General features: G+C 40.9%; 1 protein-coding gene across 4 annotated transcripts in view; it reads left to right on the top strand.

The window, feature by feature from the left end:
* Window positions 1-18,053, top strand: part of uckl1b (uridine-cytidine kinase 1-like 1b) — a 57,839-nt gene that overhangs the window by 17,028 nt on the left and 22,758 nt on the right. For 3 of the 4 annotated variants that reach the window (XM_031803511.1, XM_031803508.1, XM_031803510.1), the window contains exons 2-3: window positions 16,896-17,089; window positions 17,653-17,759. In XM_031803511.1, coding sequence (XP_031659371.1) covers window positions 16,896-17,089; window positions 17,653-17,759 — 301 coding nt within the window. Of the gene's footprint in view, window positions 1-10,100; window positions 10,230-16,895; window positions 17,090-17,652; window positions 17,760-18,053 lie in introns of those variants that run through there. The other variant, XM_031803509.1, reaches the window with a different exon arrangement.

Raw genomic sequence — 18,053 nt, 5'->3', positions numbered from 1 at the left:
TTATCGTTAATGCCATCTTTATTTTATTACTTATCGTTAATGCCATCTTTATTTTATTACTTATCGTTAATGCCATCTTTATTTTATTACTTATCGTTAATGCCATCTTTATTTTATTACTTATTGTTAATGCCATCTTTATTTTATTACTTATCATTAATGCCATCTTTATTTTATTACTTATCGTTAATGCCATCTTTATTTGATTACTTATCGTTAATGCCATCTTTATTTTATTACTTATCGTTAATGCCATCTTTATTTGATTACTTAGCGTTAATGCCATCTTTATTTTATTACTTATCGTTAATGCCATCTTTATTTTATTACTTATCGTTAATGCCATCTTTATTTTATTACTTATCGTTAATGCCATCTTTATTTTATTACTTATCGTTAATGCCATCTTTATTTTATTACTTATTGTTAATGCCATCTTTATTTGATTACTTATCGTTAATGCCATCTTTATTTTATTACTTATCGTTAATGCCATCTTTATTTGATTACTTATTGTTAATGCCATCTTTATTTTATTACTTATCGTTAATGCCATCTTTATTTTATTACTTATCGTTAATGCCATCTTTATTTTATTACTTATTGTTAATGCCATCTTTATTTTATTACTTATCGTTAATGCCATCTTTATTTTATTACTTATCGTTAATGCCATCTTTGGTGTGCTTATCAATGCACACGCATCTCTTTTCCCACTCCTATCTATGTATTTTTATCTATATATATTTCTTCACAAAGTTTTACATTGTGTGAAGTTTAAAATACATTCTGTCATTACTAAATGTGCAATGTGATATATTTTAACATTATTTTTTCACATACAATACTACTTTGATTAATTAAATATTGAATTATTCGTCCTCCTGTGGGTAGTTTGGGTAATGTCAGGTTATCAAATCAAATCGTATTAGTCACATGTGCCGAACAGGTATTATAGTTAAACAACCTTATAGTGAAATGCTTACTTATGAGCCCATACTGACAATGCAGTTAAAAAAATAATAAGAAATAAAATAACTAGTAATTAAAGAGTAGCAGTAAAATAACAATAGCAAGACTATATACAGGGGGGTACCGGTACAGAGTCAATGTGCGGGGGCACCGGCTTATTGAGGGAATATGTACATGTAGGTAGTTATTAAAGTGACAATGCATAGATGATAACAACAGAGAGTAGCAGCGGTGTAAAAGAGGGGGGTGGGGGGGTGGAAATGCAAATAGTCTGGGTAGCCATTTGATAAGATGTTCAGTAGTCTTATGGCTTGGGGGTAGAAGCTGTTTAGAAGCCTATTGGACCTAGACTTGGAGCTCCGGTACTGCTTGCCGTGCGGTAGCAGAGAGAACAGTCTACTATGACTAGGGTGGCTGGAGTCTTTGACCATTTTTGGGGCCTTCCTCTGGCACCGCCTGGTATAGAGGTCCTGGATGGCAGGAAGCTTGGCCCCAGTGATGTACTTGGTCGTTTGCACTACCCTCTGTAGTGCCTTGTGGTCGGAGGCCGAGCAGTTGCCATACCAGGCAGTGATGCAACCAGGATGGTGCAGTTGTAGAACCTTTTGAGGATCTGAGGACCCATGCCAAATCTTTTCAGTCTCCTGAGGGGGAATAGGTTTTGTCATGCCCTCTTCATGACTGTCTTGGTGTGCTTGGACCATGTTAGTTTGTTGGTGATGTGGACGCTAAGGAACTTGAAGCTCTCAACCTGCTCCACTGCAGCCCCGTCGATGAGAATGGGGGCATGCTCGGTCCTCTTTTTAATGTAGTCCACAATCATCTCCTTTGTCTTGATCACGTTGAGGGAGAGGTTGTTGTTCTGGCACCACAAGGCCAGGTCTCTGATCTCGTCTCGTCGTTGTCCGTGATCAGTCCTACCACTGTTGTGTCATCGGCAAACTTAATGATGGTGTTGGAGTCGTGCCTGGCCGTGCAGTCATGAGTGAACAGGCAGTACAGGAGGGAACTGAGCACGCACCCCTGAGGGGCCCCTGTGTTGAGGATCAGTGTGGCGGATGTGTTGATACCTACCCTTACCACCTGGGAGCAGCCCGTCAGGAGGTCCAGGATCCAGTTGCAGAGGGAGGTGTTTAGTCCCAGGGTCCTTAGCTTATTGATGAGCTTTGAGGGTACTATGGTGTTGAACGCTGAGCTGTAGTCAATGAATAGCATTTTCACATAGGTGTTCCTTTTGTCCAGGTGGGAAAGGGCAGTGTGGAGTGCAATGGAGATTGCATCATCTGTGGATCTGTTAGGGCGGATTGCAAATTGGATGGGTCTGGGGTTTCTGGGATAATGGTGTTGATGTGAGCCATGACCAGCCTTTCAAAGCACTTCATGGCTACCAATGGGAGTGCTACCGGTCGGTAGTAATTTAGGCAGGTTACTTTAGTGTTCATGGGCACAGGTACTATAGTGGTCTGCTTTAAACATGTTGGTATTACAGACTCGGACAGGCAGAGGTTGAAAATGTCAGTGAAGACACTTACGTGTTGGTCAGCGCATGCTCGCAGTACATGTCCTGGTAATCCATCTGGCCCTGCGGCCTTGTGAATGTTGACCTGTTTAAAGGTCTTACTCACATCGGCTGCAGAGAGCGTGATCACACAGTCTTCCAGAACAGCTGGTGCTCTCATGCATGTTTCAGTGTCATTTGCCTCGAAGCGAGCATAGAAGTAGTTTAGCTCGTCTGGTAGGCTCGTGTCACTGGGCAGCCGATGTGGTATGATTCTATCTTTGTCTTGTATTGAATCTTTGCCTGTTTGATGGTTGGTCGGAGGGCATAGCGGGATTTTTTATAAGCTTCCGGGTTACAGTCTCCCTCCTTGAAAGCGGCAGCTATAGCCTTTAGCTCAGTGCAGACGTTGCATGTAATCCATGGCTTCTGGTTGGGGTATGTACACACGGTCACTGTGGTGACGACATCACCTATGCACTTATTGATGAAGCCAATGACTGATGTGGTGTACTCCTCAATGCCATCGGAGGAATCCCTGAACATATTCCAGTCTGTGCTAGCAAAACAGTCCTGTAGTTTAGCATCTGCTTCATCTGACCACTTTTTTATTGTTCGAGTCACTGGTGCTTCCTGCTTTAATTCTTTCTTGTAAGCAAGAATCAAGAGGATAGAATTATGGTCAGATTTGCCAAATGGAGGGTGGCGGGAGAGCTTTGTATGCAGCTCTGTGTGTGGAGTAAAGGTGGTCCAGAGTTTTTTCCCTCTGGTTGCACATTTAACATGCTGATAGAAATTTGGTAAGACGGATTTAAGTTTCCCTGCATTAAAGTCCCCAGCTTCTAGGAGCGCCGCTTCAGGGTGAGCCTTTTCCTGTTTGCTTATGCCAGAATACAGCTAATTCAGTGCTATCCTAGTACCAGCGTCAGTCTGTGGTGGTATGTAGACAACTATGAAAAATACAGATGAAAGATAGTGTGGTCTACAGCTTATCATGAGATACTCTACCTCAGGTGAGCAAAACCTTGAGACTTCCTTAGATATCGTGCACCGGCAGTTATTTACAAAAAATACGTAGTCTGCTGCCCCTTGTCTTACCAGATGCCGCTGTTCTATCCTGCCGGTACAGCGTATAACCTGCCAGCTGTATGTTGATAATGTCATCGTTCAGCCACTACTCCGTGAAGCATAAGATGTTACAGTTTTGATTGTCCCGTTGGTAGTTTAATCTTCCGCTTAGGTCATCGTTTTTATTTTCCAAAGATTGCACGTTTGCTAGCAGAATGGAAGGAAGTGGGGGTTTATTCGATCGCTTACGAATTCTCAGAAGGCTGCCCGCCCTCTGGCCCCTTTTTACTCTGCCTTCTCTTCACACAAATGATGGGGATCTGGGCCTGTTCTCGGTAAGCAGTATATCATTCACATCGGGCTCTTCAGACTCGTTAACTTCTTGACGCTACCCATCCCGTTAGCGGGATCATTTTCGTCAGCAACCGCTGAATAGCATAGCGCCACAGTCAAATAATATTACAAAAAAATATTCACATTCATGAAATCACAAGTGCAACATTGCAAAACACAGCAATCCAAGCGTTTGTGTAAGTTCATCGATAGCATAACATAACATTATGTACACTAAGCATTAAGTATCTAGGTCACGAAAATCAGAAAAGCAATCAAATTAATCGTTTACCTTTGATGATCTTCAGATGTTTTCACTCATGAGACTCCCAGTTACACAACAAATGTTCCTTTTGTTCCGTAAAGATTATTTTTATACCCAAAATACCTCCGTTTGTTTGTCGCGTTATGTTCAGAAATCCACAGGAAAGAGCGGTCACGACCCACCATATTGTTTACTGTTTACTGTTATTATCAGCGCCAGGGGGGCCTGGATAGCTCCTCCATCTGGACTAGATAGTTTTCTCTTGTTTGCTGCTCTCTTTTATATAGACTTTCATGTTTGCATTTTTGTGCGTATTGTAGTGTGAGATCGTAATTGACACATTTATGTGTAAGAGATGTGTGTATCTGTGTAACTATGGAGTGAGGGCATGTTTTATGGCACCCTGGCTTTAATTGATAACCCAGATTAGGGTTGGGTGGTATCCAGTATTTCATTTGTCATACCTTTTCTGTACTGTAGTCTTTACTATCATTAACTGAAGACTGATAGTTTTTTATCAAAGATTCTCTGTAATTAGTTATTACACGATTAGACTGATTAATCATGTAACCGTAATTACTAGGAAGTCGGGGCACCAAGGAAAAATATTCAGATTACAAAGTTATCATTTCCTAAAATAACTTTTCAGATATTTTATCTGATCAATTAGTCTTCGAATTAATTAATTATTTACTTTACCTCATGTTTGTCTCATTCCAAACATCGTAAAGTGTTGGTTATCTGCACGAACCCAGTCATCCATACATCAATTGTCTTAAATTATTTATTTATTACTAACTAAGTAATTCACAGAAATGCATAAACAAACAAACAAGGTAAATGTAATGATAGGGGAATGTGCCATAGTGGGCTAAACCGGCATGGCGGCTTGTTAGACAAAAGGGGAAGTGGGGGTCGACTAAGAAGTCACTACAGAGTGATAATTATAACAATTGAAATGCTAATCCTTTACACATGAACGCTCACTCATTCGGGAACAATTGCAATCAATATATATATATATTTACGCTCAGTGAGTCGTCTTGATCGCTGGTGAAAAGTTTGTTTCTTTTGTAGAATTGTCCGTCTCTCTCCCCCTCTCTCTCGGTTGGAGGGGATAGTTCAGAGTGACATTCATTAGTTTCGTTACAGAATGGATGTTTCGGCGGTTGTCTTTCTTCGCGTTTAATGATACCGAATTCCTAGCTGCAGACTAGTAATTAATATCAAAGACTTGTTCTTATTCTGTCGATATCGATAGTCTAAGAGTTAAATCACGTGGTATGGTTAAAAGATTCAGCAATGGTCTACAACCTTTGTCTCCTCCTCTAATGGAGAAAAACATGGTCTGCAACCTTTAGCCATCTCGTAATTGAGGTAAGCTCGGTCTGCTTGTTCGAAAACCCGAGTGGGGGTTTTATTCGGAAGAGCCAAAAAAGATCTGTCCCAGGAGGCCTGACCCTCACTGGGCTCAGGGGCGGTCCTCTGATTTAGTTCAAATCAAAAGGGAATTGTATTTTTCTTCATTAAACAGTCCAAAATCATATTACACAATTATACAAACAGTATCATACTCACTCATTCATCTTATACAACAATTAGATGTAAACCTCATATCTGAGGCTATTATATAAACAGTGTTATGATAATGTTGCCACACCGTCTCCCATGAGCTTCCCCAAGTTGTGACAAACGGACCAGTTCGTAGCTGGATTCTTCACCGATCTTTTATACTTTCTCCGGAACATGAAATTTGTTCGTACCTCAAGTTCTGTGAGGTGGAAGGATTTCCTTTGTCCTCTATGAAAATGTACCCTCTCTATATACTGTTTGTCCATGAGGAGATCCTCAGGAATTTATGATGTCTCTCTGTCCACAGCAACCTAGTTGAAGGAGGAAAGGGGGAGGCAGGGAGAGGGGGATGGGGCTTGTTATACCCAAAGAGGCCAACGTCATGACAGTACCGTACCGGGATATACGGTATTACTGAATATGAACACAAGGGGGCGCCATTTAACAGAAAATCTATATTTATCCATGGCCATGGCAAATGCATATCTGGAGCCCTAAACTGGAAATAATTTATTTGACACAACTTAGAATTCTTATAGTTATACTTAATTGGGCTGTCCCCGACAGCTTGTTTATTTGGGCTAGCCCCCCCAAAATCTTGGTCAACCAAAAGTCATCTGTTTTTTCGACCAATCAATTGGTCAACATTTTTAAACATGTATTTTTCCATATATATATATAGACACACTCTATGTGTTTTAATAAAATCAACTATACACATTGAGTTTGTCTGATGCTTAAACAGAGATCTAACCCCCCCCCCCCCCCCCCCCTTAACCTGACCCAACTATTCTCCTCCCACTCCTGCTGGCTTTCACAGATTCTGCCATTACTCTTCTGAAGTTTCCGGTAAAAGGAGAGGAGAGGAGAAGGCAACCTTTCTCATGTTGGATGCCAATTTATCTTACCATTTCTACCGACCTGCGTGCCAGTTAAGGTTTTCATATGCACATTTTCGTGAAACAGTTTAATTTTAAATAGTCTTCATCTCAAAACCATGTGGTTAATCAAAATTATATCCAAATCTAATCTGATACAAACCTAAAGTGTAAAAATAGCCTACAATAAAGACAACAAATAAAAGCATTGAAGCCAGCAGGTAGACAATATCCTGATAAAAATAAATATCCTATAAATCACTTTGGCTACACATGGCCAGTCTGCAACAAACGTGAAACATTGTATCAACTATTAACTTGGGTCCAGCCCCAAAGCTTGCACTAGCGAACTTGCAACATTGTAAACAAGTTTACAGAGTTTCCCCTCTCATGACAGACACAGCTGTAGGTTATTTGTGCAAGGGATAAGAAGCAGTGCTTGACTTGGGGAGGAGCTCACCGGAGCCGCGTACCGGCACATCAAATGTTCTACTGCTTGAGCTCCTGTTCCTCTTATAGAATATCAGCTCAAAAGTATTGTGGAGCTCCTGCACCTAAATATAAACAGTACCGGCACCCAAAATGAGTACCGGAACCTACTTCAGTCCAAGTCAAGCACTGATAAGAAGTAATCAGGTAGGCTTATTAAGCGTAACATGTTTCACTTTGAGAGCTGGAAAGATTTTTCAGGTAGCCTATAGGCCTACTTCTATGTGTGTGTGTCCTTACTCAACATGGACAGGATAGCTCTGAACAAAAGACAATTACTAAATGGACTAAACTCGTAAATGGGATGAAATAAACTAAAACTTGTTTCTCACAAGTGTAGCATAGGTTGTGCGCTCTGCAAACAATGTGTCCACTCAGACAATGAGAACAAGAAGACTGGAATAATCATATTGAATGCGTTAAAATAATTACCTTAACCAAAGTAATAAACATTGTAGATTAGGAATTCAAATCAAATGTTATTTGTCACATACACAGATGCAGCAGATGTTATTGCGGGTGTAGCGAAATGCTTGTGTTCCAAGCTCCAACAGTGCAGTAGTATCTAACAATTCACACCAATACACACAAATCTAGAAGTAAAAGAATGGAATTAAGAAATATATAAATGTTAGGACGAGCAATGCCGTGGTGGCATTGACTAAAATACAGTAGAGTACATTATATACATGTGAAATGAGTAAAGCAGTATGTAAACGTTATTAAAGTGACCAGTGATTCCATGTCTATGTACAGGGCAGCAGCCTCTGAGGTACAGGGTTGAGTAACTGGGTGGTAGCCGGTAAGTGTACTGCTACTGATACATGGGACTAGAAATTGATATAGACTAACAATCAAATGCAAAGAATTCACACAGTGAATGTGCACAAATTGGCAGGAGATAGAGCATTCTGGAGAGAAAAGTGCATTGTACATCTGGGCGCATGGTCAATCCGACGTCTGCATTGGCCATGCAGCATTTACTGTGATATGGCCTCAGCAGACGTCAGGGCATTCATACATTCATTCTTGCGCTTCACGGAGCAGTGCAGAGCTGTTGTCAAGGAAGTCAGTTTGTGTTTATACAGGATGTACCGCCCCCACCTACCGTCAACCAATCATGTCAATGCGGAGCTATACAGAGCCCTCCGCATTGTCACAACATTTGGGAGGCACATGACGATGAGTTCGATTTGGCCTCTGCATGCCTCTGGAGGCTCCACAATTGCATCCCACCCTCCATATGGAGCCTCCTACCATATTTTCGGATCAAGCTAAAATTGACTTTCAGTCTAGGCCTTCGCAATAAATTAGTTTACTGAGATGGGTGCAAATATATACAGTACCAGTCAAACGTTTGGACACACCTACTCATTCCAGGGTTTTTCTTTATTTTTACTATTTTATACATTGTAGAATAATAGTGAAGACATCAACACTATGAAATATCACATATGGAATCATGTAGTAACCAAAAAAGTGTTAAACAAACCAAAATGTATTTTATCATTTAGATTCTTCAAAGCAGACACCTTTAGCCTTGATGACAGCGTTGCACACTCTTGGCATTCTCTCAACCAGCTTCAGCTGGAATGCTTTTCCAACAGGCTTGAAGGAGTTCCCACATATGCAGAGCACTTGTTGGCTGCTTTTCCTTCACTCTGCAGTCCAACTCATTCCAAATCATCTCAATTTGTTTGAGGTCGGGTGATTGTGGAAGCCAGGTCATCTGATGCAGCACTCCATCACTCTCCTTCTTGGTCAAATAGACCTTACACAGCCTGGAGGTGTGTTGGGTCATTGTCCTGTTGAAAAATAAATGATAGTCCCACTAAGCGCAAACCAGATGGGATGATATATCGCTGTAGAATGCTGTGGTAGCCATGCTGGTTAAGAGTGCCTTGAATTATAAATAAATCCCCAACAGGGGATCACATCTCCTCCATGCTTCATGGTGGGAACCACACATGCAGAGATCATCCATTCACCTACTCTGCGTCTCACAAAGACACGGCAGTTGGAACCAAAAATCTCAAATTTGGACTCTTTAGACCAAAGGACAGATTTCCACCAGTCTAATGTTCATTGCTCATATTTCTTGGCCCAAGCAAGTCTCTTCTTATTATTGGTGTTCTTTAGTAGTGGTTTCTTTGCAGCAATTCGACCATGAAGTCCTGATTCACGCAGTCTCCTATGAACAGTTGATGTTGAGATGTGTCTGTTACTTGAACTCTGTGAAGCATTTATTTGGACTGCAATCTGAGGTGCAGTTAACTCTAATGAACTTATCCTCTGCAGCAGAGGTAACTCTGGGTCTTAATTTCCTGTGGCGGTCCTCATGAGAGCCAGTTTCATCCTAAGCGCTTGAGGGTTTTTGTGATTGCACTTGAAGAAACTTTCAAAGTTCTTGACATTTTCCGTATTGACTCACCTCCATGTCTTAAAGTAATGACGGACTGTCATTTCTCTTTTCTTATTTGAGCTGTTCTTGCCATAATATGGACTGTGCCTTTTACCAAATAGGGGTATCTTCAGTATACCACCCCTACTTTGTCACAACACAACTGGTTGGCTCAAATTCATTTAGAAGGAAAGAAATTCCACAAATTATTTCATCGATTTGATTCCTTTATTATTATTCTTCAATGTATAAAATAGTATAAATAAAGAAAATCCCTTGAATGAGTAGGTGTATTTTTGAAATATCCATAGATACGGTATAAAGTCCAGATAAACTCTCCTTCTTTGTATGGATGGATCTCTGTGTTGCTTTTCATAACGAATGGGAAAAGCACGTTCAGAAAACAAATGATATGCAGAGGCTGCCATGCACTTCTCCCCACTCCCTCTCCAAGCTGCCTTGGGTGGGATGGGTCTGGTATGAAAACACTGAGCTTTTCAAACCTTGCTGCCCTCCCCCTGATGTCTACCTGCCACCTTTGACCCCTTGCTTGTTCCACTTGAAGGTATTTAGGCTATAAAGCCGTGGGGTGGAGTAGCACAGGGGAGTGGAGCCACACAGGTAGTGAAAGTCCAGAACAGGCAGGAACATCTGCTACGTACCTACCTACCCGGGACTTTCTCCTACCACAGAAATGGGTTCCGGGTTCTTACAAACCTCTAAGGGAGAGGTATGGATCTCTCGCTTAATACAGTAAGTAGGTGGACACACACACACACATATATAAATATATAATGAGCGAGAGAGATGTTAATTGATTTGGCAATGTTGACATATGTTTCCCATGCCAATAAAGCCCTTAAATTGAATTGAATTGAAATGAGAGAGAGAGAATAGGAGATAAAGAGAGAAATAAAGAAAAGTTTAGTGGAGCTACAAGGCAGACAGCTAGAAGTGTGTTTAGACAAATGGTTTAGGCACCAGGGTTGCATGGGGACTAACCTGCAAGACAGCTAAACCGCCACTAGACATAATGTGGAATGGTTAGGTTGGTTGTCCTGGATTGTACTGGTGGTGACTTCAATTAGATCTGAGACTGAGTGGTTTAGGCATATTTTCCTACTGAGTTTAATCAAATGAGTGTGAGACTGACTATCCTTATTGTGGGCATTTTTTAAGAACAAAGTTGAATTTCACATGTCGAGTCATGGTGGCTGTAGTATTTTGGAGGGAATGGACTAAGCACTTTCCACTCAGCGTATTCTGTTCCATGTCAGACAGTCTTTGTGTGGTTTGAGTTAGGGCTGCGATCTTGGTAGAATAGTAATAGATGCATCTGAATGCCCTCCCCACCTCCCTGTATTGAGCTCTTGGTCTGATGCCATCCCATGCCCATGCGTCCAATGAAAACGAATGCACTCTGTAGGTCTACGTGTATAAATGTCTGTTGCAAGTACCTGTGAACCAATCACAGTTGTTCTAATGTTGTGACATCCAGCGATCGGGTCTGGGTTGGTGTTAGATTTGCATATCCATTATGTGCATACAAATTCACACTGGCAGGTTCAAAGTACCAATGCTGTGTTCGTAACCAAGTGGGAGGTAGGAATTTACCAGTTGTAAAGTCGTAAATACCGGCATTCACATGCTTTGAACTTGTTGAGAACAAGTTGCTTAAACTATAAACTAAAACTACAGCTATCATGCTTGTAAACAAATGATAGTGTTCAAAACCATGAATACATTTATTAAATTATATTTTGTTGTTGCATATAACTGCCGAAAACGATGGTATTAAGATAATTACCTTAGTACAGTGGTTGCTCCACTAAAAGTTGTGTGATTATGCTGCGGGACTTAGAGGTCATTTGTGGTTTAGTGCGGTACCCTGCGTCACCACTTCTTTGCTCCAGACCAGCGCAAGGGGGAGTTAGAGCACTGGTTATGCTTTTGGGTCCTACTGTGTCTCTGACAATGAATGGGTGACAAAAACCTAAAAAGAAACTGATAATTGTGCACAACTTCAGTATTACTTACTTGTTACACTAAGGTTTTATTTATAATTTTTTATTTATTAGGATTATTTTGCTCTTACCGTAGTACTGTATGCCACTCCCGACCAGTCATTTTTTTACCTTTATTTAACAAGGCAAGTCAGTTAAGAACAAATTCTTATTTTCAACGACGGCCTAGGAACAGTGTGTTAACTGCCTGTTCAGGGGCAGAACAGGGGTTTGAACTTGCAACCTTCCGGTTACTAGTCCAACACTAGTACAGCGCCTGAGTGGCGTAATGGTCTAAGAGACTGCATAGCAGCTCAAGCTATGTTTCTACAGATGCTGGTTCAATACCCGTGCTGTCCTTGACTTGGAGACCCATGAGATGACTGTAGGTTTTTGGTTTATCTCCCTCTAAAAACAGAAATAATTCAAAATAACGAACTGGCTTTATTTACAAATTAGTAATAATGTCTCACCCCATGATCAAGAATGTCCTTTATCGCTCATTTTACATGATTTGAAAACAAAATCATCTCCAAAATATTTATATTTTTTCAGCTAAGAGATTATTGTTATTAATTTAGAATGATATAAAAGCCCGTTGGATATTCTCACAGATATATTAATAACCCTGTTATTAGCAGGACAATATATATTGGTCATGGTCATGGCTCCCGAGTGGCGCACATTGGGATTGCCTTGCAGTTCTCCAGCTGTATCCACTGAAAGCGCGCAAGGTTCAAGGCACGAGGGCAGAGGACACGGGATGGGTTGCAGAGCAGCGCACAGAAGACCGACCTAGCCCATGGGGAAGGGAGGAGGAGGAAGGGCTAGGGGGTGGACCCCCACCCCGCCACACTGGCAACACTTTAACGGGCATTGCACTAATAATGGCGCTGACTAGGAAAACATTCCTGCTGTTTTGTTCTTAGTGCCAGTCAGCAGGTTCAAACTAAAACAATGTAACTAATGATGGCATCTTATGCTTTCATTCATAAAATAATTATAAAAATACTCTTTCAAAATGCTAATGTTTATTCAGTTATGGACCCATAACGAATTACTATGGGAATAAATATCACTGAATTACAGAAATATCCTCCAATCCTCTGTGTAATTATTGGCAGAGAGTCACGTCATATTTTTCGATATACTGTAGGCCTACCGTAGGCGACATGAGTCTTACTAGTGTTGAGTTATGTGCTGTTAAAAGTGGTGTAGGTCTTATTTTAAAGAGCATATTGAAGGATTTGGTTTGTGCTGCTCTGGGACAAGCATGGAGACTGGTCTTGATAATCAATTTGATTTAGATTTTCACTGAATCTCCGTTTGGGTAGTGGTTAGACCAGAATTCGAAAATTAGGATGTAGATATGTCATGCTCTTAGTGTAACCTTTATTTAACTAGGCAAGTCAGTTAAGAATAAATTCTTATTTACAAGGACAGCCTACAACTACCTCCCCGTCGGGGAATTGAGCCCCGGTCTCCTGCGTGCCAGCACGACACAGGGATTATTTAGCTAAATAGCCCAGTACTGTAGACTACTCCCGACCGTCACGTTGTACAGCGCCATATTTTCCGTTCCATCCTAATGGAAATCCAGAGGGTTTTTCACTTTTCTTGGAATAGAAACACTGTAATATTAAGCTAATTAATTATGCAACATTTCTTAAAATCAGTCCCATATGCTATGTTCTTACAAAAAAAGGTTTTAAATTCTCTAGTACAGCCGCACATTGCAAGCAGCGCCGCAGTACGCTACAACTTTTAAAGGATGAACCACTGTAGGTGACGTCAGTGTCAGGGATTTCCTCCTCTTCTTTCGAAGAGGAGAGGCGAAAAGGATCAGAGGACCAATATGCGGCGTGGTAAGTGTCCATGGTTCTTTTAATACGTAAATGTACACATGAACAACTGACTACAAAAACAAGAACCGTGTGAAAACCTAAACAGTCCTATCTGGTGCAAAACACAGAGACAGGAACAATCACCCACAAACACACAGTGACACCCAGGCTACCTAAGTATGATTCTCAATCAGAGACAACTAATGACACCTGCCTCTGATTGAGAACCATACTAGGCCGAAACATAGAAATCCCCAAATCATAGAGAAACAAACATAGACTGCCCACCCCAACTCACGCCCTGACCATACTAAATAATAACAAAACAAAGGAAATAAAGGTCAGAACGTGACAGTCAGAGGTTAGCTTGTGGGGAAGTAGGAGTAATTACCAGTTGGAGGGGCATTCAATTGGATTTTTCCCAGTCGTATGTGGTAAATTCCCACTTGGTTATGAATGAAGCATTATACTCTCTCTGTCAAAGATGGGTCTGCTAAGAGAGCTCTTCTTGCAAGATCCTTGCCATTTTTATGGGTCTATTTAGCAACGGTAGGCATTTCAGTAGTTAGTGGTAACTAAAATAAGGAGTTATACTAGTCATATAAGCAGGGTTTCATTTGTTTTATGTTGCAACTATCCAAGTGTTGATGTACTGTAACCCTGATCAACAACAGACGCAACAGTCCCCTTCCTCCCACCAGTGAAGACAAGCTGACTCTCAGGGGACAAAGGCTTAGCCTCAGGTCACACTTACACAACCAACCAGTGATCTTGCATTTGTCTTAGAAACCAACAACCTGTCTGTGTTAATGTGCATGGTAACTGTGATGTGAGCTTGCGTACCCTTGAGAAAGTTATTGAGAAGAGGGGAAGAAATTGAGAAAAGGGGATGGGGATTGATTCTATCACATGATTGACTTATATTCAGTGGTTTGTATAGGAAGCAGTATACTCAGGCTAAACAATGTACTTGGAGTAAACAGAGCACTGATCAAGGGTCCATCGTAAAAAGCAACATGCGTTGGTTCTCTGTGTTAATCAATGTAGAAGTATAGATATGGAGGTGTTGCCATTGTCAGTGATACTGAATCATGTCAGTAATGTTTATTACAGCCCAAATCAGACAGGTATTTTTACAAAAGTGACTGTTGTGAAATGTTTTCTGTTGTCCCAACATAAACAACAACATATCCCATAATGCCTTTCTGCATCTCCCCTGATGGTCCTCACATATATCAGTGTGTTCTATGCAGCTGTTACGTTTTTCTTCCGTCGATAGAGAGTCGGACTAAAATGCAGCGTGGTTAATACGATACATGTTTAATGACGAATAAACACGACTTTGCTAGAACACCCCACTAAGCCACAATCGCAAAACCTACGAAAAAAAACATACATAAACACAACACAAAATAAACCCATGTCACACCCTGGCCTGACCAAATAAATATAGAAAACACAAAATACTAAGACCAGGGCGTGACAGCAGCGTTTTGTTGTATATGCAGTCATTTTTGTTGCTTGGTCCGAAGTCCAAAGGAACATATGCTGGTATTGTGATTAGAGGTCGACCGATTATTATTTTTCAATAACGATAACGATTATTGGAGGACCAAAAGAAGGCGATACCGATTAATCGGCCGATTTATTTATTTATTTGTAAAAATGACAGTGACAACAATACTGAATGTACACTGATTTTAACTTAATATAATACATCAATAAAATCAATTTAGCCTCAAATAAATAATGAAACATGTTCAATTTGGTTTAAATAATGCAAAAACAAAGTGTTGGAGAAGAATGTAAAAGTGTGTGTAAGAAAGCGTTTCAGTTCCTTGCTCAGAACGTGAGAACATATGAACACTGGTGGTTCCTTTTAACATGAGTCTTCAATATTCCCAGGTAAGAAGTTTTAGGTTGTAGTTATTATAGGAATTATAGGACTATTTCCATCTACACCATTTGTATTTCATATACCTTTGACTATTGGATGTTCTTATAGGCACTTTAGTATTGCCAGTGTAACAGTATAGCTTCCGTCCCTCTCCTCGCCCCTACCTGTGCTCAAACCAGGAACACATCGACAACAGCCACCCTCGAAGCATCGTTACCCATCGCTCCACAAAGCCGCGGCCCTTGCAGGGCAAGGGGAACAACTACTCCAAGTCTCAGAGCGAGTGACGTTTGAAACGCTATTAGCGCGCACCCCGCTAACTAGCTAGCCATTTCACATCGGTTACACCAGCCTAATCTCGGGAGTTGATAGGCTTGAAGTCATAGACAGCTCAATGCTTGAAGCATTGTGAAGAGCTGCTGGCAAAACGCATTGTCAATCGTTGTCCCTGATTGAGAATCATACTTAGGTATCCTGGTTTCACTTTTGAGTTGTGGGTGTTTTCTTCCGTGTCAGTGCTTGTTGCCACACGGGACTGTTTCGTTTATTCACGTTTATTGTTTTGTTCCAGTGTTCTGTTTTGATTAAACATTATGGACACTTACCACGCTGCGCATTGGTCCTCCGATCCTTCTCGCTACTCCTCCTCAGAAGAGGAGGATGAGATCCATTACATGTTCAGTATTTTATCTAACGGATGTCATCCATAAGTCTAAATATTCCTGTTACATTGCACAACCTTCAATGTTATTTCATAATTCCGTAAAATTCAGGCAAATTAGTTCGCAATGAGCCAGGCGGCCCAAACTGTTGCATATACCCTGAATCTGCGTGCAATGAACACAAGAGAAGTGACACAATTTCACCTGGTTGATATTGTCTGCTAACCTTTCTTTTAGCTAAATATGCAGGTTTAAAAATATATGCTTCTGTGTATTGATTTTAAGAAAGGCATTGATGTTTATGGTTAGGTACACGTTGGAGCAACGACAGTCATATTTCGCAAATGCGCACCGCATCGATTCTATGCAACGCAGCACACACTAGATAAAACTAGTAATATCATCAACCATGTGTAGTTATAACTAGTGATTATGATTGATTGATTGTTTTTTATAAGATAAGTTTAATGCTAGCTAGCAACTTACCTTGTCTTACTGCATTTGCGTAACTCCTCGTGGAGTGCAATGAGAGGCAGGTGGTTAGAGCGTTGGACTAGTTAACTGTAAGGTTGCAAGATTGAATCCCTGAGCTGACAAGGTAAAAATCTGTCGTTCTACCCCTGAACAAGGCAGTTAACCCAACGTTCCTAGGCCGTCATTGAAAATAAGAATGTGTTCTTAACTGACTTGCCTAGTTAAATAAAAATTAAATAAAGTTGTAAAAATAATATATATCTTTTTTTTAATAAATCGGCAAAATCGACGTTCAAAAATACAGATTTCCGATTGTTATGAAAACTTGAAATCGGCCCCAATTAATCGGCCATTCCGATTAATCAGTCGACCTCTAATTGTGATAATAATTCACAAACTTTGAGCTGTCTTTTCAAAACTGATATTCACACATTCTGCGTTTTACAGGGATAGTTCACACCAAAAGTGTCAGGTTTTTCTTCATACTGCTGAAGTTAAGAGGAAGTGACATGTTGCTCTTCTGTCTTATTATTTTGCAGCGGGGGCGGAGAGGGCTCCCTGGACAGACTCCTCACCTCCGTCAGCTCTGGGCTGTCACCAAGGAAACGGACTACCAGCCAGTGCAAGTCAGAACCGCCCCTGCTACGGACATCCAAGCGGACAATCTACACAGCCGGCCGCCCACCCTGGTATAACGAACACGGAACCCAGTCCAAAGAGGCCTTCGTCATCGGTAGGAACCCTCAGGATTATTTAATAGAATAATGCTTCGTTGTCTATTTTATGTGAGAAAATGACCTGTCTCCTGTTTCCTAAGCCCTCTAAGTCAAGACACACATATGCCATGGTGAACGTCACAGGGTTAAGATCAGCTGCAGGGCTATCCACAGCGCTCTATTCCTAATCAAATTGCTTGTGAATGAAACTGCGTATTACGGTCACAACGTCATGCACCTGAATGCTGTTCTATGATGCCGTGGGTACCTGTGCTTTGCTTTAGAAAGCAGAGGGGATAACATCTGCTACAAGAGGAAACCTGACTTTCTTGGGAATAAGCATCAATGTGTTAACTGATAACGGGTATTGATGCCCCATCGTAGGTCATTATTTGATATTTGAACACGACAGGAGGGGTTTCTACACCACTGAAATGTTTCAGATAGTGCTCTGCTGATAAAAGAGACTGGTTCAGTTACTGTAGACATTGAAAAGCTACTTGCAGTTGAACCAAGGACTTTTAAGTGGTCTACCTCGTTCATCTCACCGAGTTTCCATTGTGCCCTGTGTGTCCTGCAGGTCTGTGTGGGGGCAGTGCCTCAGGGAAGACCACTGTAGCCAGGAAGATCATAGAGGCTCTGGATGTCCCCTGGGTGGTCCTGCTCTCTATGGACTCCTTCTACAAGGTGTGTGTGTGTGCATGTGTGTGTGCTTGTGTAGGGCACTATAAAATCAGAAGAATGCAGACGAAATCACGGAATCCAGACATTAAAACGTAATTCAACAATATTCAAAAATGTATTGAACATAGTAAGGAACCAACTAAATGTTCTGAAAATGTATTGAACATAGTAAGGAACCAACTAAATGTTCTGAAAATGTATTGAACATAGTAAGGAACCAACTAAATGTTCTGAAAATGTATTGAACATAGTAAGGAACCAACTAAATGTTCTGAAAATGTATTGAACATAGTAAGG

Source organism: Oncorhynchus kisutch, linkage group LG24 (genome assembly GCF_002021735.2).
Source record: "Oncorhynchus kisutch isolate 150728-3 linkage group LG24, Okis_V2, whole genome shotgun sequence".
NCBI classification, from domain to species: domain Eukaryota; kingdom Metazoa; phylum Chordata; class Actinopteri; order Salmoniformes; family Salmonidae; genus Oncorhynchus; species Oncorhynchus kisutch.
This window is presented reverse-complemented; position numbering and strand designations above follow the sequence as displayed.